Genomic DNA, 17,963 nt, shown 5'->3' with positions numbered 1-17,963 from the left:
GTCCCTGATGGTGCCCCTTCGCTTTGGGAGAGGAGTGCATCAAGGCTGCCCCCTGTCCAGCCAGCTGTATTCCCTGTGCGTGGAGCCTTTCCTGCGCCTCTTGCAGAGGAGGTTGTCGAGGCTGGTTCTGTGCGGCGCGGGCACGGGGGTGGTCCTCTCGGCCTATGCCAACGACGTGCTCCTCACTTTCACTGACCTGGGGAGGATGCGCGAGTGCCAGGCCGTGTACTCGGCAGCGTCTTCCGCCAGGATCAACTGGACCAAATGTTTCAGACTACTGGTCGGTCCGTGGCGGGTGGACTCTCTGCCGGAGGAGTTACGGGGGTTCAGCTAGAGTACCACCCATCTCCTCTACCTGGGGGTCTACCTCAGCCCGGCTCAGGCTCTCTGCCTTTATTCCTGATGAAGGGCTTTTGCCCGAAACGTCGATTTTACTGCTCCTTGGATGCTGCCTGAACTGCTGTGCTCTTCCAGCACCACTAATCCAGAATGAAACAAATGTGGCCTGGCTCCACGCCCAACCTTCAACTAACTAGCTTTCTTGAGAGGAACTAAAGATACTTGTAATTGATTGCAGCCTACAAATTAGCTACTCAGGAGGAGATGCATTTTGAGTTCTGGTTCTTATTACTTTGCATACTGGGTTCTGCCATCTCATAGGCTTATGCTACAAACACCTTAGAATCACATGTTAATGTGCATGTTTAAAAGGTCAAGCAGAAAGTTTTTTTTCTTGTGCTGTGACATATAAATTTTCCCATTAGAATTTTCCTCCTTTTGTGGAGGGCACATTGTACATTGAGGAGCTGAAGCAGAGAATGGAGTGACTCAGGGTCGAATGGCTGTATGGAGGGGATGACCACGCGCCTCCAAACAAAAGACTTGCTGCTCAGCAACTGTCCAGTTGTTTGTCCTTATTTCCAGTAAACTATGAGGACTGGCTTATTTGACAAATGTTCTCCTGGTTCATGATCAAATCACGACACCGGCGCTTCAATTCTTCTTCCATTTGAGGTTTTAAATTTTGGATGTTTGGATTTGGCAAGGTGAAACAGAAAAGAATGATAAGGCAGTAGACACGAATGTTCACTATTGAATAAGTTTGCTTCTATTAAAGGTGACAAATGAGGAACAATCAGCCCTTCCAGCATTTATTGTATTTCTTTGTGGGACATGGCATTTAATACATCGATAATTGCCCTTGAACCAAGCAGCTTACATTTCAGAGGAGAATGAAGAGTCAACCACAATGCTGTGGGTCTGGAATCACAAGTAGGCCAGACCAGGTAAGAAAGAAAATTGAAGATAGGTTAATGGTTACTATGACTGCCTTTCAATTCAAAATTTCATTTCATAAATTTAAATTCCACCAATTACCATGGTGGTATTTGAACCCCTAACCTCAGGGCTGGAGCTCTGGATCACTAGTTATCACTACATCATTTTCCAATGTTAAAAGTTCAGTTAAGGACAGAGTCGATTAAGAATTAAGCAGTGTCTGATTCTATATATTTATCCAACGCCGGTTTAATATAATTGAGGGTTCATATGAATTCCACTCATTTCATACTTCAAATACTTAAATCATGTAGCATAAGAACAACCTGCACCACAGGAGGAGAGGTGAGCAAAGATGGCTAAAGGAAAGTCAGAGGTGAGTTTTTTAAAAAAGTCTCAATAAGGAAAGCGTGAATAGTGAAGTTAACAGAGGAAATTATGTTTGTGGATCCTAAGTAGATGTCAATATTTGTGTCCTTTTAAAAATGGGATTTTTAAAAATATAAGTCAACTTGTTCAGACACATTTAGACTAGGTAGGACTTGAGCCAGAACTTTCTAGCCCAGACGTGGCCATGCTACCACTGCAACACAAGAGCCCAACTAGGGAATATATTTATTTATTTACTTCACTTTTAGGAATGACAAGTGGCAGTTGTTGTGGGTATGTTCACTGAGCTGGGAATTTGGATTGCAGATGTTTCATCCCCTTTCGAAGTGACCTCCTCAGTGCTTGAAACCTGATTGGCAATTATGAGGTTGGAAACATATCACTGAGAATGTATTAGCAGTGTTGTTTCTCTGGACTAGAAGGCCTAGTTTCAATCTTCTGTGATCCAGAGGTGTTTCATGATGCGTGTAAACAAGTTAATGAAAAAAAACAGATTGAAACTATGGTTGCAAATACTTATAATGAAATTCTTGTGATGCAGTTGTGTTGGCCTTACAATGTAGGCTAGAAGTTTGGTTTCACGTCCCATAGTCCTGGAGCTGTGCCATAATAGGGGTGAATGTTTGATTAAAATGGTTGGTTGATTAAAATTGACAAAACATAAAGTGGCCTTGGCCTATACTATCCTGAAAATGCATGTTCTAGTCTGATCTCAGAAGCTAAGCAACTCAGGCTTTTGCTAGTACTTAAAGGCTGCTGTGGCACAATGATAGTGTCCCTACCTCTGCACCAGAAGGCCTGGATTTTAGTCTCACCTGTTCAGAGGTGTGCACGAACAATTTGACTTAAAATAGAAATGCAAAGTGGCTTGTGGCAATGTCACTATCTTTGGGCCAGATGGTCTGGGTTTAAGTCCTACCTGCTCTGGAGAGTTGTCATAACATTTCTGAAGACTTAACTTTACTAAAATACCAACCACTAATCACATGGCTCTTGTCATGTAGTGGCAGTGACCCACCTACTCCAACCATGTGTCATAACATGTTGATTAAAAATCCCTGTAACAGAAACCATACATGGGCTCTTACAATGTCAGTCTAAATGGGATTCCAAACTGGAACAGTCAACAGTTCTACTGCTGTCTACTGCCTGGCAGCAGCCACGATAGTTTTAAGGTTAGACTTTGTATTGAGTTTACACTACACCCAAAACCCAGCTCAAATGGAGAGTGCCTGCCTACTTCTGACTACTCTTGCATTAAAAGATGGTTGTGGTTGTTGGAGGTCAGTCACCTCAGTTCCAGGGCATATCTGCAGGGGTTCATGAGGGTAGTGTCTTAGGCCAAACTATATTCATCTGCTTCATTAATGACCTTTCCTCCATTGTAAGGTCAGAAGTGCAGATGTTCACCGATGATTGCACAATGTTCAACAACAATCATTACTCCTCAGATACTGAAGCAGTCGATGTTCAAATGCAACAAGATCTGGACAGTATCTAGGCTTGGGCTGATAAGTGGTAAGTAACATTTGTGCCACACAAATGCGAGGCTATCACCATCACCAATAAGAGACAATCAAACCACTGCCCCTTGACATTCAATGGTGTTACCATCAACATCCTGGAGATTATCATTGATCAGAAACTCAACTAGGTTCCCATATAAACACAATGGCTATAAGAGCAGATCAGAGGCTAAGAATACTGCAGCGAGGAACACACCTCTTGACTCCCCAAAACTTGTCCACCATCTACCATCAGGAGTGTAATGGACTACTCCCCACTTGCCTAGATGAGTGCAGCCCCAACAAAACTCAAGAAGCTTGACACCATTCAGAACAAAGCAGCCTGCTTCATTGGCACTACATCTACACTCCCTACACCACCTATGTTCAGTAGCAGCAGGATGCTACTGCAGAGATTCACGAAAGATCCTAGACAGCACCTTCCAAACACATGGAGTTCAATCTGGATAAATGCAAGGGGAGGCTTTATACAGTTAATTGTAGGGCCTTGGATAGTATTGTAAAACAGGAATCTAGGGGTTAAGGTACATAATTCTTTGAAGTGTGCATCATATATAGACAAGGTGGTTGCAGAGATGTTTGGCACTCTTGCCTTCATTGCTCAGTCCTTTGAGTATAGGATTTGGGAAGTCATGTTGAGGTTGGACAGAACATTGCAGAGGCCTCTTCTGGAATATGCTATCTATTTCTGTTTGCCCATTATTAAAGATGTTATTAAGCTGGAGAGAGTTCAGAAGAAATTTACCAGGATGTTGCTGCATATTGAAGGTTTGAGTTAAAAAGAAAAGGCATTTAAGCTGGGAGTCTTTTCACTGGAGCATACGAGGTTGAGATGCAACCTTATAGAAGTTTATAAAATAATGAGGCTTATAGATAGAGTTAATGGCAGTTGTCTTTTCCCTAAGATGAGGGCTTTCAAAACTCAGGGGCATATTTTAGTGGTGCGAGGGGAGAGATTTAAAAAAGACATGGGGACAAGTTTTTTACACAAAAGAAGTTTTATGTGTGAATGAACTTCTAGAGGAAGTGATGGAAGCTGGTACAATTACAATGTTTAAAAGACATTTGCATAAGTGCATGAGTAGGAAAGGTTGGGAGGGATATGGGCCAGAAGGAGGCAGATGGGACTGGTTTAGTTTGGGAATATGCTCGGCATGGATTGGTTGGACCAAAGAGTCTGTTTCCATGCTCTATGACTATGACAAGGGTAGCAGTTATATGGGAACACTACCACCTTCAAGTTCCCCTCCAAGCCACTCACCATCCTGATTTGAAAGTATATCTTTCACTGTCTCTGTGTCAAAATCCTGGAATTCCCTCCCTAATGTCAACCCACAGTAGGTGGATCAGAGCAGTTCAAGAAGGCAGCTCACCAATACTTTTTCTCAAGGGCAACTAGGAGTGGGCAATAAATGCTGGTCAGCCAGTGACATCCACATCCCACAAATGAATTTTTAAAAAGTAGATTTTACATTTGCCATGGATATAAAGGCACTTTTCTCCAAGCATGAAAGACAGCAACTTTTACATTACTTTGCAGTACTTTGGGGAAATATCACCTTGGAGTACTTACAGCGTGCCCTTCTCTCCAGCTGAAAGATTCCTATGAGAAATTGAGTCATTACAGCACAAAAGGAGCACATTCAGCTCATCGGATCCATGTTAACTCTCTGCTGTCTCCAGTCAATACCTTTTCATTTAATGTGTTCCACTACTACTATTGTCAATATCTTTCATCCCTTACCCCAAAAACAGATTGTGTTTTTTTTAATCTCCTCACTGTTTTTAGGATCTTGCTGTGAACGTGATTGCCATATCTTTCGACAAAGCAATGGCAAGTGCACTTCAATAGAATTTTATTTTGAAGAATGTTATGATGTATTTTACTAATGTGCTTGGTGCAATATGAAGACAAAGCTTTATTTCTCCATTCACTTACCTTGTCACCACTCCAATGCTTCAAGCCTGCAGATGTTTACTTGAAAGGACTCTGGCGTTTAAATTTTAACTGAGGAACACATGACACAAAAAATCAGCTTGCCATTGTTGACAGGTCTGAGGTTGCCATGTGCAGTAAAGAGTTGAGTATACTGCAAAGCACCAGGCTCACTGTCAGAACACATTGCCAGTATCAAACTATCTTTAAAATAAAGGGCTTGCAGGCCTGTAGTGTCATTCATGATATCAAGACCTTCTCAAGTCCTTTACAACCAATTAAGTATTTTTGAGTAAAAGCAAAACACCACAATTGCTCAAAATTAAATTAAAATAAGGAAGTGTTGGAAAAGCACAGCAAATTTGGTGGCATCTAACAAGAATCCAAATAATTTTTGTTTGGAATGCAAAAACTACTTTTAAGTGGATCACTATTGTAACAAAGGGGGACGGGACAAATATTTGTACATTGCAATGTCCCCACCTCTAAGGAAACAACGTTAATGATTCAAGTCAATGACATTTCATTATACTGATGAAAAAAAAATTGCCCTGACACATCAACTGTTTCCCTCTCTACAGATCATCTGCTGAGTATCCTCACCACATATTTATAATTTAGATTTTCAGCATTTGTGTCTCAATTTTAAACTCTAGGTTTTATTGGAGAGGTAACAATGGAACAAACAGCTTTCAGGTTCCAGTCTTAAGATGTGAACCAAAAGCCTGGCATTCTTTATTTTGGTTACATCAGGAGGAGGTCTATAAGCCATTTAAATCATAGCACTGTTTCTAGGTGCAGCAACCATCACCTCGGTGCAAACTAAGACCTATAATTTCTCGCACAAAAGTTATTGAATGTCACCTGTACATCGTCCACCAGTAGTTATGTTCCCAACCTGTCTGAGTTATCAGCGCACTCCATCACTGTGTACCATATACAAATCACCCTCAGAGAATACTCAAATTATGTTCTTCAAACTATGTTCCTGATTTCTGAGGAGTGTGTAAATTATCCGAAGTGCTGCTGTTTGAGGTTTGCTGCCAATTTCTGCACGCCAAACTTCCGAACGCAGCAGAGATAAATAATCAAACCAGCATTTTTATATATCTGATTAGTGCCTTGTATAGTTTTAGCAAGACCTCCCTTTGAAAGCATTCCCTTTGAAATAAAGCCTAACATTTCATTTATCTTCCCTATTACCTGCTGAACTTGGGTATTAGCTTTTTGAGATTCATGGATCAGAACCTCAAATCTGTCTATTCTGTGCCTCTCTGCAGTCACTCTCCACTTAAATGATATTTAGCTGTTCTATTCTTGCTGCTAAAGTACATAACCTGACATTTTCTCATTGTACTCCATCTGCCAAGTTTTGCCCATTTACTTAACCTGTCTTCATTCCTCTGCAGACTCTATCATTATCACCACGACTCTTCCAATCCGTTTTTATGTCCTCTGCATATGTGACTATAGTACATTCACTTTCCTCATCCATGTCATTAATATATAGTAAGTAATTGTTGCCCCTGCACTCATCCCTGTACCACATCATTTAGGTTACTAATTATAGGTTGCCATCCTGAAAATGTTTCCCCATCCCAACTCTCTATTAATGGCCAATCTCTATCAATGCTCATAGAGTCAGAGTATGGAACCTAAACAACTTCCAACATAATGGGCACTGATCTTATTAAGGAGCCTAATGTGTGATACCTTATTAAACGCCTTCTGAAAATGCAAATAGATTACATCTATTGCACCCCCCCTTATCTATACTGCTTGTTACTTCCTCAAAGAACTCTAATAATTTGTCAGGCATGATTTCCTCTTCAGTAAGCTATACTGACTCTACTTGATAATATTATTTATTTCTGAAGTTTTTGCTATTACACCCTTTATAATAGACTGTAACATTGTCCCAATAACAGGCATGAAGCAAACTGGCCTATAGTCAGTCATCTGTTTTATATCTTCTTCCTTTTGTAATACAAAAATGGGAGTGTTCCAATCTTCTGGGAATTTTGTAGAATCTAAGGATTTCTGAAAGATTATTACCAGTTCATGCACTTTCAATAGAGCTACTTTTAATATCCTAGGATCATTAGGTCCAGATGACCTATCAGTATTTAGCCCCATTCGTTTTCTGAGTGCTTCTCTGGTAGTTTTGTATTTATTTCATCTCCTCCTTCTGCCCGATGAATATTTGGCAATTTTGGAATGTGATAAGTGTTTTCTACCGTGAAAACTGAAGGAAAGTTTTTATTCAATTTCTCTGTCATTTCCTGTTTCTGGAGCCTCAACTTTTAAGATTCTGATGTTCACTTTGGCTTCTCTCTTCCTTTTTATGATATGAAAGATGCTCTTGCTGTCTATTTTGATATTACTTGTAAATTTACCCTCAGAGTTTATTTTCTCCCTCTTTTGTTTTGGTCATCTTTTATTGGTTTTTGAAATTTTTCCAATCTTCTGATTTACCAATAATCTTTGTCTCATTGTATATTATTTTTAACCTGAGATAATATCTCAGATAATAATGGGAAAATTATGCTGGAAATCTGAAACAAAGACAGAATTCTGGAGCAACACAGCAGTCCCGGCAGTGAAGACAGAAACACTTAACATTTTGAGCCTTGTATGATTTCTTCAGAACTTAAAGGTGTTGGAAGAGAGCTTCATTTATATACTTTTGACAGAGGCAGAGAAGGAGCAAGAGAGAAGCTAGTATAGAAGTCTAATGCAAAACACAAAGGTATTGCCAATAGTGGAGAAAAGATGAGGTATGAATGTGGGGAGAGTTAAGATGTGAAAGGGAAAGAATGGTTTCTTGCCACTAAGTGCAAAATAACCAAGATACAAAGAAGACACTCTGTGGGGACAAATGGAGGGAAGAGAATCTAAGAAAAAATGGAGAACAGATATAAAGCAGTCAGTTTCTGAAGTTATTGAATTCAGCGTTGAGACCTCAGTTGTAGTACATTGGAACATTGCAGCAGGTCTAGGACAGGAATGTTTGTATTAGAGCAAGGGGTTTTATTGAAATGGCAACCAAGAGAGAGGTCAGAATTATGCCTACCAACAGAATGGACGTCTGAAATAAAACAAATTGCTGGAGATATTCCGCAGGTGTGGTTGCATCTGTAGGGAGAAAGAGTTCACAGTTTTAGTCCGGTGACTCTCCATCAAAACTGGACTTGAAATGTTTTCGGCTTTCCCCTCTCTAATACTGCCAGACCTGCTGAGCTTCTCCAGCAATTTTAGTTATTTTTTCAGATCTCCAGGATGGCCAGTTTTATTATAACAGAATGGAGGTGCAGCACAGGAGGCTGCTAAATAACAGCCTTTAGTGTTAAGGGCAAGGTGCTGGCATGGATGGGGGAATGGCTGACTGGCAGAAGGCAGAAAATGGGGATAAAGGGTTTGTTTTCAGGATGTCAGCTGGTGACTAGTGAAGTTCTATAGGGATCAGTGATGGGACCACAACTATTCACATTATAAATTAACAATATGGACAAAGAAACGAAGGGCAATGTTGCTAAATTTGCACATAACACAGATAGGTGGGCGGACAGGTAGAATTGAGGGGGCAAGGACTTCAGAAAGGCTCAGACAAGCTATGAGAATGGGCAAAGATGTGGGAGATGGAATACAGTGTGGGAAAATGTGAGATTATGGACTTTGGTAGGAAGGTAAGCTGTGTAGATTATTTTCGAAATGTGGAAAGGATTTGGATATCTGAAACACATAGGGACTTGGGTGTCCGAGTTCAGGATTCACTTAAGGTTAACATGTAGGTTCGTTTGGCAGTTAGGAAGGCAAATGCAATGTTAGCATTCATTTCGAGAGGGCTAGAATACAACAGCGGTGATATACTGCTGATTATCAATATGGCTGTGGTCAGACTGCATTTGGAATTTATGAGCAGATTTTGGACCCATATCTAAGGAAGGCCTTGAAGAGAGTTCAGAGGAGGTTTACAAGAATGATCTTGGGGATGAAGAACTTGTTATATGAGGAGCATGTGAAGACCTGGGTCTTCACTTGACAGAATTTAGAAGGATGAGGGGAGATCTCATTGAAATTTACAGAATACTGAGAGGCCTGAATAGAGTGGATGTGGAGAAGATGTTTCCGCTAGTCAGAGAGACTAGGAACAAAAGGCATGACCCTTACGAACTGAGTTGAGGAGGAATTTCTTCAACCAGAGGTGGTGATTCTGTGGAACTCATTGCCACAGAAGGCTATGGAGGCTAAGTTACTGAGTGTATTTAAGACAGAGATACATATGTTCTTGATTAATAAGGGGATCAAAGGGAAAAAGTCAGGATAATGGGGTTGAAGAACATATTAGTCATGATCAAATGGAGGAGCAGACTCGATAGGCCGAATGGCCTAATTATTCTCATGTATGTTATGGTGTTCTGCAAAAGACCACCAGGGATGTTGGATGCTGAGCACTCGAGGAACAATGCTTAATTTTCCCCTTAGGGTGTTTACAGCCTTGAGGTTTCATTGTTAAATTTAGTAAATTCAGAAGCTGATTGTTTTATATCTTCTCTACATTTTCCTTACATTCTCTCCTCCACCCCTACTCCAGTCGTATCTTCCTTAATTCACATGTAGTATCAAGGACCCGGTCTCCTCCTTTCAACTTAATCTACACCATTTTCAAATTTTTTTTTTCTTTCTCCACTAATAACCTCTTTGTTTTGCATTGAGCCTCTATAATGTACACTCTCTTGCTCCTGTACTGCCTTCTTCAAAAGTATAAAACAGAAGCTATTTTCTAAGACCTTTCAGTTCTGAAGAAGAATCATACGAGGCTCAAAATGCTAACTTTTTAATCTATTCTTTGTGGTATGTGCGCTTGGCTGGCTGGCCAGCATTTGTTGCTCGTCCCTAGTTGCCCTTGTGAAGATTGTGGTGAGCTGCCTTCTTGAACTGTTGCAGTTCATCTGTTCTTGGATGGCTACAATGGCATGAGAGAGGGAATTCCAGGATTTTGACCCAGCAACAGTGAAGGAACAGCAATATATTTCTCAGTCAGAATGGTGAGTGGCTTGGAGGGGAACTTGAAAGTGGTGGTGTTCTCATATATCTGTTGCCCTTGTCCTTCCAGATGGAAGTGACCGTGGGTTTGGAAGGTGCTGCCTGAGATTCTTTGGTGAATTTTTGCACCTTGTAGAAGTTACACATTGCTTCTACTGAGAGTAGTGGTGGAGGGAGTGCATGCTTGTGGATGTAGTGCCAATCAAGTGGGTTGCTTTGTTCTGGATGCTGTCAAACTTATTGAGTGTTTATGGAGCTGCACTCATCCAGGCATGAGGGGAGTATTCCATCACACTCCTGATTTGTGTCTTGTAGATGGTGAACAGGCTTTGGGGAGTCAGGAGGTATGTTCCACACTGCTGTAAGCCTCGCCTCAAACACAGTGGCTACAAGATCAGGTCAATGTGGTGAGTCCAATTGAGTTTCTGGTTAATGATAACTCCCAGAATGTTGATAGTAAACAATTTTGTGATGGTAACACCATTGAATGTCAAGTGGTGGTGAGCTGATGGTCTATTTTTGGTGATGGTCATAGCCTTGCATTTGTGTGGCGCAAATGTTGCTTGCCACTTGTCAGCCCAATTGTCCAAATCCCGTTGCATCTGAACTTGGACTACTTCAGCATCTGAGGAGTTGTGAATGGTGCTGAACATTGTCAACAATTGCACAAACATTCTCCCTTCTAATTTTATGATGGAGGGCTGGTCATTGATGAAGCAGATGAAGATGCTTGGGCCTAGGACACTAACCTGAGGAACTCCTGCAGGAATGTCCTGGAGCTAAGATGACTGACCTCCAACAACCACAACCATCTTCCTCCCATACAGGTATGACTCCAATCACGGGAGAGTTTGTCCCTGGATTCCTATTGATTCCAGTTTTGCCAGGGGTTCTAGATGCCACACTCAGTTGCATACAACCTTGATGTCAAGGGCTGTCACTCTCACCTCACCTCTGGAATTCTGCTCTTTTGTTCATGTTTGTACCAAGGCTGTAATGAGGTCAGGAGCGGAGTGGCCTTGGTAGAACCTATACTGGGTGTCACCAAGCAGGTAATTACTGAGTAGGTGCTGCTTGATAGCACTGTTGTTAATGTCTTCCATCACTTTACTGATAATCAAGAGTAGACTGATGGGGCAGTAATTGGCTGAGTTAGAGTTGTCCTGCTTTTATGTACAGGACATACTTGAGCAATTTTTACACACTGCCAGTGTTGTAACTGTAAAGGGCTAGCTTGGCTAGGGGAGCAGCAAGTTCTAGAGCACAAGTCTTCACTGCTATTGCTGGAATGTTGTCAGGGCCCAAAGCCTTTGCAATATCGAGTGGCTCCAACCATTTCTTGATATCACATAGAGTGAATCAAATTGGCTGAAGACTAGTATCTGTAATGCTGGGGACCACTGGAGGAGGCTGAGATGGGTCATCCACTCAGCACTTCCAGCTGAAGATTGCTGTGAAAGCTTCAGCCTTATCTTTTGCACTAATGTGCTGGGCTCTTCCATCATTGAGGATGGGGATATTTGTGGAGCCTCCTCTCCAGTGAGTTGTTTAATTGTGCACCACCATTCATGACGAGATATGGCAGGACTGCTGAGCTTAGACTTGATCCATTGGTTGGGGTCATTAATTTACTAATATCATTTATTGTATCCGTTGCTCCCGATGTGGTCTCCTCTACACTGGGGATACTGGGTGCCTCCTAGCAGAGCGCTTTAGGGAACATCTCCGAGACACCTGCACCAATCAACCAAACCGCCCCGTGGCCCAACATTTCAACTCCCCCTCCCACTCTGCCGAGGACATGGAGGTCCTGGGCCTCCTTCACCGCCGCTCCCTCACCACCAGACGCCTAGAGGAAGAACGCCTCATCTTCCGCCTCGGAACACTTCAACCCCAGGGCATCAATGTGAACTTCCAGCTCAGTAACTGTCTCCTTGACTTGTCCGGACTTGTCCTACCTGCCTATCTTCTTTTCCACCTATCCACTCCACCCTCTCTTCCTTGACCTATCACCTTCATCTCCTCCCCCACTCACCCATTGTACTCTATGCTACTTTCTCCCCACCCCCACCCCCACCCCCACCCTCCTCTAGCTTATCTCTCCACGCTTCAGGCTCACTGCCTTTATTCCTGATGAAGAGCTTTTGCCCGAAACGTCGATTTCGCTGCTCGTTGGATGCTGCCTGAACTGCTGTGCTCTTCCAGCACCACTAATCCAGTATGGGGCCATTAATCTGTCTATTACTTGCTGCTTTTGATGTTTGGCATGCAAGTAGTCCTGTTTAGTGGCTTCACCAGGTTGACACCTCACCTTCAGGTATGCCTGGTACTGTGCCTGGCATGCCCTCCTGCACTCTCAATTGAACCGGGGTTGATTCCCTGACTTGATAGTAATGGTTGAGTGGTGGATATGCCAGGCCATGAGGTTACAGATTGTGCTGGAGTACAGTTCTGCTGCTGCTGATAGCCCACAGTACCCTATGGACGCCCAGTCTTCAGTTGCCAGATCTGTTCGAAGTCTGTGCCATTTAGAATGGTGATAGTGCCACACAACATGGTGGAGGGCAACCTCAATATGATGGTGGGACTTTGTCTTCACAAGGACTGTGCAACGGTGGCTCTTATTGATACTGTCATGGACAAGTGCGTTTGCAGCTGGCAGATTGTTAAGGATGATATCAAGTAGGTTTTTCCCTCTTGTTGGTTCCTTCACCTCCTGCAGCAAACCCAGCCTAGCAGCTGTTTCTCTCCACGCAGATGCTCTCAGACCTGCTGAGTTTCTCCTACGCCCTTTGTGATAGCTTTACCACTTTTAGAAACTTGTCTTTCCACATATTTTTCTCGCTTGCAGATCCCATGCGAAGTTTTCTTAAGTAACAGCTGTCCAGTCCGACAATGTTAAATTTCTATTTAATTGCAAACATTGAATCTTGAACATAAACTGTGATCACAATTATTAACACGCTTACTGTATGTAGAATTTCGACTCCTTGCAGTCTCCTCTCACTACCTTTTTAATCTTAGGAGTACTTCTCAGCCGCTCTAACGTTACTTAAGGCACAAAGCACCATTTACGCTCAAATTGAATTTCACCCTCTCAGTGCCCCAGCCCCTGGTGAGAGAGAGAGACTCACCTCCATCGGGAACCCTGTATTAAACTCAGCTCTCCACCCATCCCCCAGCCATCTCTTCCCACCCACCCAGGCGATGAATGAAGGAATTAAAAACAAACCCAGATTCCAACATCTGCTCCATATTTCTCTTTAAATTAATCAAATATAATTTAATCTGAAAGAATCCTGCTTTCCTGTAACAAGACCTATCTAAATTGAGGCTCCTCATCCACCCGTCATCTCTCAATTGTATTTCTTTTCTCATTAAAACATATCTTCCTGAGTCTTCTCATTTAGATCACATACCGGCAAAAAATTTCCACATGTTCCTCACCACTACACTTTTTTTCTTTCAAATTGCCATGAATGGAATGCCAACTTTTGGAAAAGTTTACTTTGTTCTCCCCCACAAAGGGGTTTACAGGCAGAGTGAAGAGTCTCGCCTACTCCCGTTCCGGTTCCCAGTTTGATCATTTCAGCCAGGTAGCAGCTCCGCGAGTTAGGAAAGGGGTATTCAACACAGCTCCTGCCCCCGATTACTATCAAGAAAGCTGTAGCTGGTAGGCACTATGTGGGAGTATTGTCTTCTCTGCTTCCTGTCCGCCAGCCCAAAATCCTTCGTCTGTAAAAGCCGACCCAACGGCAAGAAACACATTCGTCAACTGTGTCCCCTGGAAGCAAACTCCAACCGAAGGCAATACTTTCTAAATATCGTTCTCCTCCCATTTTAACAGCCTCTGACCTTATCTTTTTACCGTGAGGGAAGTTGCAGAATTATTTAATCATAGATACTTTTATGTGTCTTTTGCTGTTAGAAAGAAATGAGACACACATCGCTTTCAATCTGTCTCCAATCATTCTGTAACTAATCTGAGCTCAGAATGAATCCATGCTGTCAGAAGAGGTTTAAGGTGAGAATAGAAACGAGGAGGGAACAACAGGAAAAGTCCCAGAGGGAGGGAGAAAACGTTCCGATCTCACCCTGAAACAAGAAATTCTGATCAAAAATCTGCCTCTCCAGTCCTGCACTAACCCATTCTTTTCCATTCTCCAGCTCTTACTCCTGCGAACCTTCATTCATTCTTACCTTCTCGACCCCTCCTGGGTTTGCTCACTCTTCCCCAATCCTCTTCCATCATTCTCCCTCCCGCTTGCCCGTACACTCCACCCTTTTTTCCCCCGCTGGTTCCCTCACTCACCTGGGTCATGGAATGGTACCAGTGCAAAGTTGGAGATCGGGGTGCTGGCTCTGCCCAACGCGCTCTCCAGGATTTTCGCCGCTCCCTCCGTGACCTGAAGCAGGTCATCGTACATGGAGCCGGTCACATCGAAGACGAAAGCCAGGGTGGAGGCTGCCTCTCCCCGGGGGTGAGCCGCCAATGCCGGGAGAGAGCAGACAGAAAAGAGCCACAGGGCGAGAGCCATGACCAAAAGGTCCAGGAGCCAAACCACCTCAGTCCCGCTGTTCACCGCAGCCCTGTCCGCACTGGCGCAACTCCCCCTGTTCACTCACTGTAAGGTGTCACCGCCGTCATCCTGAGACGCTTCAGCTCCTTCAAGTCTTCCTCAACTCCCCCCCACACCCCCCCACCCCCAAAACAAACCCAGAAGCTTTCTTTGCGGGAGCGATTGCGCTGCGGTCCTAACGCCCACCGACTTATTGACGAATGAACGGTCGGGACCGCTACTGAGAGTGATTCAAATGGAAACGGAAAATGTAGGGAATCGGTCAGAAAACACGAGAGGTCAAGGTCGGAGGTAAGAAGTTAGGGAACGAGAAAAAAATGAATGACCTACCTTTATGTAGTGCCTACACGGAACCAACAATCCCTAAATTTATTTTCCGTTTTAATCTTTCGCCTTCCTCCCCGTGTTTAATACAAGTGCCAAAACCTGTTGGCACAGCCACATCTCTTCCCATAGAGACAGTCTCCAGCTCTGCCTTATCCCGCAGGATTTCCAAATGAAGTTCCATCCATAACGTTTCAAACCAAACCAAGATTACACGTGTCTCTGAGACAACCTGCTGCAACCTCAGATCCGCATTCAGTGCCATACTGCCACCACTTGCACTCTCTCAAACGCACTCTCCAGCAACACTGCCTCACGCCATCTCAAAGTTGTCCCTGACCTCAATTTTATTTCATTCTTCATCTCATTCAGCGCTTTTTCAGGGTAACATTTTTCTCCTAGTTTCAGGTGTCAGTTTCAGGAAGGTAAACACTAGAATCTCCGGCACTATCGCCTCCTCTCTTCAGGATTCTTTCTCCCCTTCCATTGTCCTCATTTTCTACCTCACCAGTCTCGGCATTCAAAGGATCACTCTATCATTTCTGCCACCTCCAGCTGGGTACCACCGCAAAACACATCTCCTATTGTCGCCATTCAGTTGGAACTGTTACCTCTGCATCATCCTGTCAACTCCTCTAACACTGCCTCATCCCCCCAACACCACCCCACCCCCCACCACCCGCCCACAGTACCTTCCCATGAAAGTTCAAGCGTAATGCCTGACCTCACTGTCCAAGGACTCAAGCACAGCTTCCAGATAAAGCAGTGTTTTATTTGTACTTTGTTGTATCTCATCTACTGTATTCACTGCTCACAATACAATCTTCTTTACACTGACAACACCAAATGCAGCAATTCACCAATGCTCCTTTTGAAAGCACTGTCCAAACCCATTATTCCGTCACCTGTAAGGTCAAAGGAAGCAGATGTATGGCAGCAGCATCACCATCTGCAAGAGTTCCCACAAGTCACACAGTTGGGACTATATTGCTATTCCATTAATATTGCTAGATCAAAAACTTGAGACTCCCATCCAAATAGCACTGTTGGTGCATCTGCACTAAATGGACTGAAGAGATTCAACTGACTGCTCTATCCACAAGGACCACAAAGTTGGTCTTTAAGAGGCATTTGGATGGGTATATGAATAGGAAGGGTTTTTGAGGGATCCGGGCCAAGTGCTTTCAGGTGGGACTAGATTGGGTTGGGATATCTGGTCGGCATGGACGGGTTGGACCAAAGGGTCTGTTTCCATGCTGTACATCTCTATGACAGTTAGGAATAGGAAACTAATATTGGCCTTGCCAACAGTACCACATACCATTAATTAATTAATTAATTGTGATTAGATTAAGTGGCAAGATTATTCTTGAATGAAATTGGAATAGATATAGGAGGACGTCATTCTGCCCCTCTAGACATTCCTCCATTCAATAGATCATAGGGGATCTGCACTTTAACTCCTCCTACCACTGTTCTTCCATATCCCTCGATATCTTCACTGAAAATATATCTTATCAATCTTTTTAAATACCATCTGACCCAGTATCCAAAGCCATTTGGGAAGTGAGTTCCAGCTTTCACATTCTTTTACATGAAAAAGTATTTTTCTTAAGTTAACATATCACTTTACAAGTGCTAATGCAAAGAGAACAGAGACAAGAGGGGGCAAGTGAGAAACATTACACACTAACCTAACCAAATTCCTACAAGTGGGTCCTAAAAAAAAGTGCTGGAAATATTCACCAATCTGGCAGCATTTGTGAAGAGACCTAACAGTTAACATTTTGAGTCAAATCTGACACTGAATGCCATCCCGTATTCCCAATTCCTCCACCTCCGCCGTACCTGCTCCCAGGAGGACCAGTTCCACCACAGAACACACCAGATGGCCTCCTTCTTTAGAGACCACAATTTCCCTTCCCACATGGTTAAAGATGCCTTCCAATGCATCTCGTCCACATCCCGCACCTCCGCCCTCAGACCCCACCCCTCCAACCGTAACAAGGACAGAACGCCCCTGGTGCTCACCTTCCACCCTACCAACCTTCGCATGAACCAAATCGTCCGCCGACATTTCCGCCACCTCCAAACAGACCCCACCACCAGGGATGTATTTCACTCCCCACCCCTTTCCACCTTCCTCAAAAACCGTTCCCTCCGCGACTACCTGGTCAGGTCCATGCCCCCCTACAACCCACCCTCCCATCCTGGCACCTTCCCCTGCCACCGCAGGAACTGTAAAACCTGTGCCCACACCTCCTCCCTCACCTCCATCCAAGGCCCTAAAGGAGCCTTCCACATCCATCAAAGTTTTACTTGCACATCCACTAATATCATTTATTGTATCCGTTGCTCCCGATGCGGTCTCTTCTACATTGGAGAGACTGGGCGCCTCCTAGCAGAGTGCTTTAGGGAACATCTCCGGGACACCCGCACCAATCAACCACACCGCCCCGTGGCCCAACATTTCAACTCCCACTCCCACTCTGCCGAGGACATGGGGGTCCTGGGCCTCCTTCACTGCCGCTCCCTCACCACCCGACGCCTGGAGGAAGAACGCCTCATCTTCCACGTCGGAACACTTCAACCCCAGGGCATCAATGTGGACTTCAACAGTTTCCTCATTTCCCCTTCCCCCACCTCACCCTAGTTCCAACCTTCCAGCTCAGCACCATCCCCATGACCTGTCCTACCTGCCTATCTTCTTTTCCACCTATCCACTCCACCCTCCTCTCTGACCTATCACCTTCACCCCCACCCCCACTCACCAATTGTACTCTATGCTACTTTCTCCCCACCCCCACCCTCCTCTAGCTTATCTCTCCACCCTTCAGGCACTCTGCCTTTATTCCTGATGAAGGGCTTTTGCCCAAAACGTTG

At 43.8% G+C, this 17,963-nt stretch overlaps 1 protein-coding gene across 3 annotated transcripts in view; it reads right to left on the bottom strand.

Annotated features, from left to right (window-relative positions):
- LOC140469322 (hemicentin-1-like) overlaps nucleotides 1-14,843 on the bottom strand; it is a 438,266-nt gene extending 423,423 nt beyond the window's left edge. For all 3 annotated transcript variants that reach the window (XM_072565717.1, XM_072565718.1, XM_072565719.1), the window contains exon 1: nucleotides 14,489-14,843. In XM_072565717.1, the coding sequence (XP_072421818.1) occupies nucleotides 14,489-14,714 (226 nt within the window). In that variant the 5' untranslated portion in view covers nucleotides 14,715-14,843. The remainder of the gene's footprint in view (nucleotides 1-14,488) is intronic.
- Nucleotides 14,844-17,963: the final 3,120 nt, after the last annotated feature.

This window comes from Chiloscyllium punctatum, chromosome 49, assembly GCF_047496795.1.
Source record: "Chiloscyllium punctatum isolate Juve2018m chromosome 49, sChiPun1.3, whole genome shotgun sequence".
Lineage (NCBI taxonomy): Eukaryota > Metazoa > Chordata > Chondrichthyes > Orectolobiformes > Hemiscylliidae > Chiloscyllium > Chiloscyllium punctatum.
This window is presented reverse-complemented; position numbering and strand designations above follow the sequence as displayed.